At 45.0% G+C, this 12,500-nt stretch overlaps 1 protein-coding gene across 2 annotated transcripts in view; it reads left to right on the forward strand.

Moving 5' to 3' along the window:
* Positions 1-12,500, forward strand: part of LOC147025399 (protein kinase C alpha type-like) — a 325,473-nt gene that overhangs the window by 212,250 nt on the left and 100,723 nt on the right. For both annotated transcript variants that reach the window (XM_085886367.1, XM_085886366.1), the window contains exons 14-15: positions 1,351-1,431; positions 4,791-4,898. In XM_085886367.1, the coding sequence (XP_085742493.1) occupies positions 1,351-1,431; positions 4,791-4,898 (189 nt within the window). The remainder of the gene's footprint in view (positions 1-1,350; positions 1,432-4,790; positions 4,899-12,500) is intronic.

Here is a 12,500-nt window from a genome sequence, read left to right on the forward strand (position 1 = left end):
GGGCCGTGGCCTTCAGTTTGGAGGTGATGTTTGGTATCGGACTTTTTATGCTCATTGAAGATCAGGGGAGTGCTCGTCATGTTCTAGACATTTTGATTTGATTTATCCACCGATCGCACCACGTGCCTTCTGGTTGATTGGTTTGCATTGGTGGGAACGATCGTCTGGGTGGCAGACAGACTGTTGTTCTTTGCGGATTATGCGGTTCTACCGTGTGAGACATAATCCGTGTCTGATGCCGACGTTACAGCCGAGAGGTACAATTGATATACTGTATATTATACATCCTCCCTTCATAGGAACCTATTAGGCCCATAAAGCCTGCGCGATAGTTTCCTTTCCAGCATTGTTTGTCCATGCTATACCCCTTTCCATGATGAGCGTCAAGCAGGGAAGCAGCATGTTCCATTTTTAAGCCTTTGGTACGACTCAGCTTGGGTTCGAAACACCGACCTCCCAGAACCAGAGCTGATGCTCCCACCATTGCGCCACCAAGTCAGGTTGAATACATTGGTGTAGGAGACATTGGTTGTTTTCAAAAGTAGAGATTTGACAAATGAGAACAAGTATAAATGGCCTTTCAAGCCTTTGTTGCTGTATCTTATTGTGCATGAGCTGATTGTAAAACAGCAATTGGCATATTGATTGACTCCTATAATATTCCTATTGGATAATAATTATGTCAAGCAAAATTAATGAAATGCAAGACATCATTTGAATTCCTTTCTTGTAGTTCATTGAACAAGTGTCTTGATATATTTGGTTATTGAGGTTTGCCCAAATCCCAAGGAAAGCTTCATTGTATTTAATCATTGCTGTTACGGTCGACAGGACGACCGAAGATATAATTTTAGGGGTTTGAACATTCAGCTGTGGAAAAATAAAATCGAAGAATTAAGCCGTTTGTATAAGTTATAGTTTATCCCTTCCCGTGAATGAACGTTACCGCACCCATGAAACCCAGCGCAGATGTTCGGTCTTTTGGGCCAGTTTGATGCCCTTTAATTGTTCATAACGCCCAAGTAGCGTAATCAATTCACACAATTGATTTAATTATTACGAATACTGACATCGAGATGGTGTATACATAATTGTGTTTTGTGGTATTGTAGGGAAAATGGAGCAATTGTCCTTTAAGTGTTTTGGAAAAAGAGTACGAGCAAAATGAGACAGGCTGTTGTAAATATATAGAGAGCAACAGTGGAGATAAAATGGCTGACTCATATTGTGTGTGTGTGTGTGTGTGTGTGTGTGTGTGTGTGTGTGTGTGTGTGTGTGTGTGTGTGTGTGTGTGTGTGTGTGTGTGTGTGTGTGTGTGTGTGTGTCTCTACGTGTCTGCCTCCATACCAGATAATAGCATACCAACCTTATGGTCAATCTGTGGACTGGTGGGCATATGGAGTCTTGCTGTATGAGATGTTGGCTGGAGAGGTTTGTTGCACAACGTTGTACACACAGGGTTTATAGAGGGTGGGTGGGGTTTGCATGAGATTATAATAAAATGCTGAGACTGCTTTATTTTATTTTTTTTGTACACGATGTCGAGGCTCGTATAAGAGCTAACACACAGAACGTACAACAAGGGGAGCAGGAGACAAGAGGGATGAGAATGGGAAGCACAAACCAGTGGGGAGCAGAGACATGAGGAGATCTATGGAAGAGCGAGAGAGAGCGAGAGATAGATAGATAGATAGATAGATAGATAGATAGATAGATAGATATGGGGCAGGGTAAACAAGATGGACACCACAGGGACTTTCAGGAAGGAAAGCAGGGAATTTTAAGGAGGTGGGTTTGAGGTGGATTAAGAGGATATAAAAGATTGTGGTTTTGGATGGGGGATGATAAGAGATGGGTGGGGAATGGCTGTTTTGAAGACCTGGAGGGAGGAGTGGGGTTGAAGAGAGTATGAGAGTTTGTACCAAAGGTGGAAAAGCAGAGGAATTAAAGAATGAAGGTGAGCAGTGATTCGTGGTTTTGGTAGTTTCACTGGAAGGGGGTTGCGAGTGGACCTTGAGCACCCTGCGGAAATACGGAGGGGGGGGGGAGAGATTTTATTGCAGACATATCGCAGACAGAGCTGAGGGGTGTGGGTGAGGCTGGAGAGGAGACTGTAGAAGACAGAAAGACCACCGACCTGCCTGCGGTGAGAGTGAGAGAAAGACTAAGCCTCATCGTGGGAGATACCAATGATCCTAAATGCCTTTGTTTCCACAGTGTGAACCTGAGAAAGGTGGGAGGCAGGAGCACCAGCCCAGAGGGGAGAGCAGTACTCCATCAGGCTGTGGACAAAAGCTTTGTATGTGGTCAGGAGCTCAGGTGTTCCATGGAAGGACTTTGCACAATGGAGGATTCCCAGTCGGCGACTGGCTTTGGAGGCCAGCTTGGAAATGTGGCTTTCCCAGGAAGATCATGGCAGATCGTGAGACACAGAACCTTGAATGAAAGGACTTCTTCCAGAGGATTGTTGAGAAAGTAGATTGGGGGTGGGGGGGGGGTCCAAATGGTCCTTTTGGAGAGACATGGTGAGAGTGTGAGATTTGTCAGGATTGAAAGACATGTTTCACGTTTTGGACCAGCTTGTGATTTTGTCCAGATCTGCGGAGAGTGAAGAAGCTGCTGATTGCCGATTTAAGGGGTGGCAGATGGTACGGCAGAGGGTGGAGTCATCAGCAAAGAGATAAAGAGGATTTTCCAGAGAGTCAGAGATATCTTTGATGAAAACCAGAAAAAGAACAGGGCCTAGAACGCTACCTTGAGGAACTCCAGCCTGGACAAGAAGAGGGGATAAGAGAACTCTCTTATGGGCCACATGTTGACTGTGACAGGAGAGAATGTCTGTCAGCCATGAGTGGAGATGGCCTTGGATACCATCGGAAGAGAGTTTGGAAAGCAGGGCTGGGTGCCAGACTGTATTGAAGGCACACGATATCTCTTGGGATATGGCTCTGATTTAATGTCTAGCATTGAGGACCTCCATCCATTGTTGGGAAAGCAGAAGCAGCATGTCCATGGTAGAGTGACCTGGTCTGAATCCAATTGGAAATCAGGCTATTGGAGAAGAGGAAGGATTTAATGTCTGAAGCCATGATGGATTCCTTAACCTTGCTGATTGGGAGAAGGCTGGTTGGTCTGCAGTTGCAGGGGTCTGTTTTTGCACCTTTTTTATGCAGGACAGTGATGTTTGCTGATTTCCAAGCAGATTGCAGATGACCTTGAGCAAATGAGAGGATGAATAGAACAGAGAGAGGGTGAGCAAGAGCAGAAGACCAGGCTTTGATGACATGTGGGCTGATGCCGTCTGGACCGGTTGCAGAATCTGAGTTGAGGTTTGACAGCAAACTCTCCACCTTGTTTTGAGAAAAGGACACACAGTCCAGGAACAGCTGGGTGCGACTGGGTAAGTTGGGTACAGAAAGCAATGGGTTTGGGACACAAGATTTCGAAGCAGACATGGAGTTTAGGCATTGAGCCTTTTCATATGCAGTGTCAGCTGTGCGGCCTTTTGAGGTAAGGCAGGGGGTTGAGGTAAGGCAGGGGTTGAGTATAAGGGCACTTGGTAGAGCGCATACCACCGCCACGTAATGCCTCATCCACGAGATCATATCGGGCCCAATATATTTTTGAAATGTCATGTTATATATCGTTTTTGGCCCGATCTCTCAATGGTGAAGAATCACTTTAAAATTCCAGTAACCGGATCCGGATCGTCACCAAAATCTAATCAGTTTATCCTTGTCACACACCCAACATGCCTACCAAATTTCATCCTGAGCCGTCCACAACTTTTTGAGATATCCTGCACACAAAAACACAGAAGGGTGAGGGGGGCGAGTTAAGGGAGAAGGGTGAGGGGGGAGTTTTTCAGAAAGTTGAGAGGGAAGCTTGGAGGGGGAGAATGTGAAGGTTCCTTTGAGAGAGAGAGGGAAGACGAGAGCAGGCACAGCCAACGGGCAGGAGGGCGATGGAAATGGTGGGGAGAGAGGAGGGATGAGACTTTGTCGTGGTATGGTGTAGAAGGGAGTGGGCAGGGGGAGGTACAATATTTGAGGGTTGGGAAGAGGGGGAGGTGTGAAGAGAGGAAAGAAGGAGTATGTGTGAGATGGTGATGAGTGCACTGATTGAGAGAGAGAGTGAGATATCTGTTTGGTTAGAATGGAGCCGACAGACATAAGAACACCACACACTTTGGGACACCAGAGGGGGAGCTGATACTGAAGTAGAAGACAGTGAAGCGGTGCTATGAGCTGAGGTTGGATGAGGGGCAAGATGGGAGGGGTACGGAGAGGGGATAACAGGTGAAGGGTTCGGAGGAGGTAGATTTAAGTAGGTGGGCTGAATTGGCACTAAAGTTGCAAAAGAGGGATGATGATTGATGGAACACGAACATGCATTGCAAACTGGGGTTTAAAAGTTTTTCTAAGTCAGAGATGCGATTGAAGACATTACGTGAGAGATGAAATGAAGAATAATTAAGAGAAATGGAGAAATGAAACGTCGTAACAATTAATCGCTGTAAGATTTTTCGAACGGCGAATCGCCCTCCTCTGCCTTCGGCATAACTGAGACGATGCATTTTACTGATTGTAGGGGAAAAAATCGTTTGATATAAAATATCTGGCTCTCTGAAATGCTCAAGGGAGTGAACTTTGAGAACACATTGGACTCAGAGTTAAAATTATAATCCTTGCAACTTGCAAAATCCTGGATTAAAGAATCACTGAACAGCATGATGAGTCTCATATTGACATTCCCCTTCTCCACCCAACCTTCCTCACACGTGGATGCAGCCGCCATTTGATGGTGAAGATGAGGATGAGCTTTTCCAGTCAATCATGGAGCACAATGTGCCGTACCCCAGGTTCATGTCCAAGGAAGCCATCTCTGTCTGCAAAGGGGTGAGTGGGGGCTTCTGCTTCTTATTTTTTCATTAAATTTTTTTTTTTTTTTTGCTCTTTATCTGTCTGGGTATGAACTAGTGGTGACGCTGCACTATAATCGCTGACTTTTTTAATCCACATCTGGACAAAGGCAGCATTTTGTCAAATTTGGATGCCAACCTTCTGGAATTCAGTTGGTCTCAAGTGTGTGTGTTTTTTTGTTTTTTGACTTTTTTTTCAGGTTTTTACCTGCCACTGGTATCGTGTAACTCAGCGTCACATGGTCAAGTGGTTGGTGACTAAACTAACCTACCCACCAACCTTTCTTCCTGGAGAGGGTATCTGAACTCCCGGTGGAAGAATTGGGCTTAGAGACTGGATTTTCAAAGACAGACAAAACAAGTTACAATAATAACAAACACAAAATTACCCCCGTGCGGGAGTGACGGTCATCTCTGCGAGAAATAATACCACAAGTTCTCAATGTTCAGTCATGACCGAAGACTACTGCGCAGTTCTACTGCGCAGCTCGAACTGCGCAGTTTGGTTAAAGATGACTCGGCATTTTGGCGCGCGTGCACGAAATTATATTTTGAAAATAAATGCTGACGTTTACATTTCGGGTTTTGAAACTTTTGCACTTTCGGCGGAAAATGTATAAATATAATATACAAGGTCAGCTGCTACGCAATGACACCATTCACTAACTTTTACCATGCCCAGTAGAGAATATATAATAGCCTCCTGAAGGTGGGGCAGTTTTTGCAAACTTTGAAGTCACGTGACGCGAAAACGAAAGCGAAATTCGAAAATCCGACCTGACCAAATTTAGATATTGTCCCATAGATTCAAATGCCACAAGCAAATTCAAGATTACTTGGGAAATGTAGGAGATAGATTTTGAAAATCGTCATTTTCACAACTTCAAAGGCCTCGTGACCTTGACCTTGACCTTCGGTGACCTTGACCTTGACCTTCGGTGACCTTGAAAGTCATACCATCGTGTACGTCTCATCGACCTCTATCAGGATCACAAATGACCAGATCTCCTGCTTCAACTTCATTGTGAACGGACGGACGGACGGACGGATCGAAGGACATCGACACCCATATTATTCGGTCATGCACGAAGAGATGACCTAAAAATAGACTTGAAACAGCGCCATATAAATCACTCAAAAGCGAGAAGACTGTTAGCTACAGATAAATACCATAAATTACCATTCATTTTCTGGATCCCAAAATTGCACAAAAACCTGTAAGATGAGGTTCATCATCGCAAGTGGAGAATGCAGTTTGAAACCATTGGCAGTCGGTATTACAGGGGCGATGAAACGAATTTATAAATGCATGAAAAACTACCGTGAAAAGGTGAGGTTTTATTCTGGTATCAAAAAATTCTGGATCATTGACAACTCCAAACCTGTAATCGACAGAATCCACAACATTAATAATACGGGTGAGGCGAAATGTTTATCAACTTGTGATTTTTTCTACATTCTACACAAACATTCCACATGACAAGCTCGTGACCGCATTGGACAGGGCGGTAGATAAAGCACTTGCAGGAGCTGACGAAGTAAACATTAAAGTTTGTCAAAAAATATCAAACTGGTCGAGAAATGAAAATCAATATTCATGTAGTTTTTCAAAAAAAACAAAACTTCAGGAAAGTGTTCGATTTCTCCGAAACAACAATTTCTTTCCATTTGTCAACATGATACTCCAACAGACAGTGGGGATACCCACGGGTTCAGATTGGGCCCCTCTCTTTGTAAATTTATTCCTGCGCATGTACGAGTCTGATTGGGTCCAGAACATGTGCAGGAATGAACTCACAACTCCGTGAAGGTGTGGAAACATCTTTACGTTCATTGATGATTTATTATCAGTTAATGATGGGTTTGTATTTGATATGCCTGGTGTTGGCTTAATGGTTAGGGTGATGGGCTTGGGATCCGAGGATCCTGAGTTCAAATCCCCCTCGGCTGTCGGATTAATACCAGGTGGGGTTGACTCTGCCTGTCATCCTTCTGAGGTCGGCAAAATGAGTGCCAGCATTCTGGTATCCTGTGTCGGAGTGGCGACCCGTCCAGGTTTGTGCCCAATAGCCAAGGGGACTGTTTTGGCAGCACCAACGCTCTGCACAGAGTGTGGTCCCAGTGGATGGATAGATGTATTTAATCAGCTTCATCATGATACATATATTGTTGTGGGTCCGAGTTTCGGTGGCGATAAACGACCACTAGGTGGAGCAGTGGAGTCATCTCCCACCGAACACCCGGAATTTAGGTCGTGACTCGGACAACTCCGAAAGGTAACGGGTCACTGAGAGGATCGTGGTCGCCAATATTTTGATGGCGTGAGGTAGGGTCCACTTGTCTAACTCCAATTGACCTAAGTACTCACGCCGTCCAACTACCGGGGAAACCACAACCTCGGCCAACTTTGGCCAAATCGAGTCGCTATCACCGACTTGGATCCGGCGTAACCGAGCGGAATTACCAAAGTCGCGCCGAACCAAATGACCAACTTACCGGCCCGAATGGCCTTACTAATTCTCAACACGCACCAGGCCAAATCAATGAAGAAAACACAAAAACGAGCTGATCCATTCAACAAATGGATATTTATTTACAATAGTGTGGGAGGGGAACACGTAAAGGGCAGAGTTATCTGACTATAAGAAATTAAATGCAAATAATGTACAATAGGGCGTTTCACTCATGCTGATAAAAAAATGAAATTTGTTGAAAATTGTCAGAAGAGGTGTCCCCTTGTTTCTTATGACCCATAAATATTTTAGGCAAATATTTGGTTTGATTCGTCAATATTTACTGGTCCCACAGTTGGACAAGATTCCACATTTCAAGTGAAACTTCGAAAAAATCAAATGGAGGAGAAGACAAAAAATTGCAACGAATGTTTATTGAACTGAAAATTAACAAAAAAATGTATGAAAAAGAAATGTAGAACAATTATGCAAGTAGAGCAGGGCAATCAAATCGTTGGGCTCAAGGAGCAGGAGGGAACTTAGCAGTCACTCCAGCCTTTGTTCTCTTGACGGTCTTCCGGTCATGATGAACAACTTTGAGGAGGAACTGCTTCTGCTGCTCGTCTTCGGTTCGGGCTTGGAGTTTGTGTATCAGTGCCACTCCTCTCTCTGCTGCATCATTGGTGAACCTGCAGGCCTCGGACGGTGGCTCGAGTTCGTGGATCTTGCAAAACATCTTCCACGTTATGGGTAGTGACCATCCTCCCAGCAAAGATCCCAATGGCCTCTAGTGTTCGCCCTGTTACCAATTTGGAAAGACCATCAGGGAGAGTGAAGTTCTTCTTTTCAAGTCTCTTGAGTGCTTTCGAGGTTGCTAGACGGCTTAGGTTCTTGACGATGGCCGCCCGGTCATCGGGAGACACTCGTTCGTCGCAGAAGGCTAGGGCCACTCCTTGCTCTGAGAGGTACCAGAGGTGCCTTTGGAGGGCCTTCTCTGCCGTTGACCCGAGTTCTCTATCCACAAACACCTGGAGAATCGCCAAGAACTCCAGGTCATTCTTCGGTGCACAGTTTGGGACAGCTGCCTCATGCCAGAATCTGATGTAAATGAGACTGACGAAACGGGCCAGTCGTCGGACTCCGCGTTTTTCCGAACTCGTCAGCTCCAGTTGTTGCAAAAACAGGGCAATCTTCAGGATATAAATAGCCTTTGCCATCCATCTCGCCTGATGGTAGACTCCAGGGGCCCTAAATCGAGGCAGATCTCCGCTCCATCCTCCTAGGTAGAGAAGAGAGAGCTGAAGGAGTTCAAGATAGTCCTCTCTTGAGTGGGCTGCATCATGGATGACTCTCCTGAGGAAGTCTATCATCTTCAGCCTTTGTGATTCGCTCCACTCATCCAGGGGTTGTTCGTCGCTGAGGGTACCGGCAGATGTCTTGTCCAAGACGTCCCATTTTCCTCGGAATCGTCTGAAGAGGGGAATGTCAGGACCTTGGGGGAGAGCCGAAGAGGAGTTCATCGGTGTTCTTCAGTACCATCTCGTGAATGTGATGTCGGCATGCCAGCCAAAGAAGAGGTCTTCCAAGGGACTGTTCAATTATGGTGCAGGCTCCGCTAATCATGCCACTGTTGGACGCAGTCGTATCAAATGAGAGACCGATGATCTTGTCAGCAATCTGATACGTGTCCAGCAGCCGAAGAACGGTATCTGATATTGACATATCGGTATTGCTATCGACATATCGATATGCAATTATCGACATAGCTGACTGAGGGAACCTGTATGTTGTGTGCAATTGAATTCCAAATTCGTAACAATATTTAAAAGTTCATGATAGACGCTCTCAAAAGGCACCGTACATGTGCTCAGTATTTAAGGAGATCCGGATCTTGTCTATACAAGAGCTGAGGCCAAGAGATTAAGGTTTTGTCTTCACAAAAAGAAGAATAAGAAGAAGATGAACAATGCCGAGCTCTCTATGAGCAGCGTTTGCTACGCGAGACGCTGCTAAAAACGTCAACATACCATTCAAAAGTGTGCGACCTGTTAACACGGTCCCATTTCGCTGAGATTTTGCATGAAGCACTTTTTATAGGAAAGGTTCAAAGGCAAACCTGTGCTGATAAAATTATTGCACTTCAGAAAAAATGAAACACCCTAATGTACAAGGCACTTAACAGTTGCTACTTTAAGATGGGCCCACACACAGACACACACACACACAGAAATGGATCCCAATGGTCTTTATTGAAGTCTTCCAGCTCGAGGACAGGGAGCTGGAGACTTGAGCCTGCGCTTAGCCCTGTCCACCTCGTGTTGTCTTCGACGATACGGCTCGGAGGGACTCGAACCCACAACACGATGCCGCACCAAGCAGCAGGGACGGAGGAAAAGCGTCGGACGCCAGGTGGACGAGACGAGAGACGACCCGAGCACTGCCAAGCCGACCAGACCAGTCAAGTCGATCTCCGGCACCTCAAACCCAATCGCTGCCAAGCCGACCAGACCAGACAAGTCGATCTCCGGCACCTCAAACCCGATCGCTGCCAAGTCGATCTCCAGCAACTCAAACCTGATCGCCCAACCCTAACGCTGTTTCCAAGGCCCTGGCGTTCCTTATATTGCATTTCTTCTGTGGGCTGGGGTGTCGTGGGAAGGATCACCGTCTTAGACGTATTCTCATTGGTCGAGAGGCTGTGGGAAAGTTTGCCGTCTGAGACATCTCGCCTCCCATTGGTCCAGGGTTCATGGGAAAGTCGGTGTCTGAGACATCTCACCTCTCATTGGTCGAGAGGCCGTGGGAAAGTTTGCCGTCTGAGACGTCTCGCCTCCCATTGGTCCGGGGTTCATGGGAAAGTCGGTGTCTGAGACATCTCGCCTCTCATTGGTCAAGGGGAACATTCCATCTTTCTGGGGCAGAGTCAGAGCTCTGGTGGCCGAGGAAACTCCGCCCATGTACGCGCTGACACGCACGTGTTTCATGGTGCCGATGGATGATGGTGGGACGAGAAACGAAGGAGGATGTTGTTGTAGTAATTGATGTAACAAAAGGTCTAACTATAAAATAATTCACAGCGCACGTACAATTATTCAGCCATTAAACAAAGGGGAAGGAACCCTGAGGAGAAACACACTTATCGATATAACTGTTCTGTATGGACTCTGGCTGTTGAGTGCAGTAAGCTTTCAGATTCGTAATAACATATCCAAAATAACTCGAATGAAAAAAGGAAAACCAAACTTACACTTCTGTTTCTTTTTGAGAATTACAAATTGATATCAATATTATTAAATTTCACACAAGAATCATTTGATAAACGAGATGCTTTTCCATTCCACTTTGTACGAATGCCTTTCTAAAGGCCCAGTCACACCTTGACGTTTTAGCCAGCGATGGCAACGTATTAAAATTTATGTAAAACGCTGGCTTACGTTGAACTTTTGATGTTTTTTTGTAAAGATTCGGACGTATTCATAGCGACTTGGTCTTATGTATAACGCATTAGTAACGGACACAGAACGTTTTGTTGTGTTATAGATAACTTATACCAACGAATGCTGAACCTGTTGTCGGCCTTCACAACCTATGCCCAACAATAGTCTAACTTAGGCATAGCGCGTTGCACGCATCGCCGACGATGTCGTGACGTAGCCTATTGAAAGGCTGACGCACAACGATTCGAATCATAACTGCCGTAGAAATGGAAGTGTCAACATCGCGGTCACACCTTGGCAATCTTGCCAGCGTATGCCGACCTAAGAAAAATGTGTCTAAAACGTTGGGGCACGTCAAATACGGAATGAGTAAGTTTGGTATACGTGAGTAGAACGCTAAAGTACGCTATCATACGTCGTAGTAAGTAGAGTACGTCAAGAAATTTTAAACATGTTCAAAATTTTACGACGTACTTGGCGTATGACACACGTTCCGCATGCGATGGGGATAAGTTGTACACACGATATGCGGACGCTTACACACGTCCACAAAGGCTACTTATAAGCTACTCATAAGTCGAAACACGTCGCGGTAATGTCTTTTTTATGCGAAACTTATTTCTAACTTATGTTTGACGTGCTTTGAACCAATTCTTTACATAGTCCCAACACACATTGACGTATGTAGACGTATTCCAATGACGTCTTCCGGTCGACAAAAAAAATAAATGAACGTGTTTCTAACTTACAACTGCCATATAAAGACGTGTTCCCAGCGGTTTTGGGAATTGGTATATAAAAATGGTGTTCATAAAAGGGGAACCCAACAGTGTTTTCGAGTCCTTTTTGAGTCGATGTCCATGTCAGCAGTAACAGTATCAGTATCAGTATCAGTAGTAGTAGTTTGTTCATGTTGGCAGTAGTAGGTGAGTGTGAGGGGGAGGGTGTGGGTTATGATGGATCCTCCTTGCGGCCGCGTGTCCACGGGTAGGAGACATCTTTGCACCATTGTTTGAAGTTCTTCGCGGCTAATTTTTTATGGGGCTTTTTCAACAATGAGCTATAGCTTGTTTTTACGATTTAGGTCTCTTCATAATGGGTTGGACAAATGCACAATGAACTAATAATGTGCATCGAGCGCTTCAATAACTTATAGATACAGTATACCAACAAATAATTATCGTGTCGCCGGCATTCACAAACTATGCCCAACGATAGCCTAACTTATCCATATCGTGCGGTAGTTTATCTTTGCCGGTGACGTGGGGTTTGCTATTCATAGGCTGCCACTCAACGATTTAAATGGCTGCATCTCCACTATTGAAAGTAGACACTTGCACTCAACAATTGGATTTTTTTGACACTCAACGACTTTTAAACAGTACCACTCAGCTATTTTCATTGTTTACAATGAACGATTTAAATTGCTGTCACTCGCCTTTGTTTTTTGACGCTGGTGCTGGGAAATTTTAATCGTTTCTATTGAACGTGCTAAATCGCTCAAACTCCACTATTGAAAGTAGACGCTTGCGCTCAACAATTGGATTTTTTTTACACTCAACGACTTTTAAACGGTACCACTCAGCTATTTTCATTGTTTGCAATGAACGATTTAAATTGCTGTCACTCGCCTTTGTTTTTTGACGCTGGGGTTTTGAAATTTGAAGCGTTTCTTCTGAACGTGTTAAA

Source organism: Eptatretus burgeri, chromosome 6 (genome assembly GCF_056783735.1).
Source record: "Eptatretus burgeri isolate ZD-2024b chromosome 6, Ebu_testis_v1, whole genome shotgun sequence".
Lineage (NCBI taxonomy): Eukaryota > Metazoa > Chordata > Myxini > Myxiniformes > Myxinidae > Eptatretus > Eptatretus burgeri.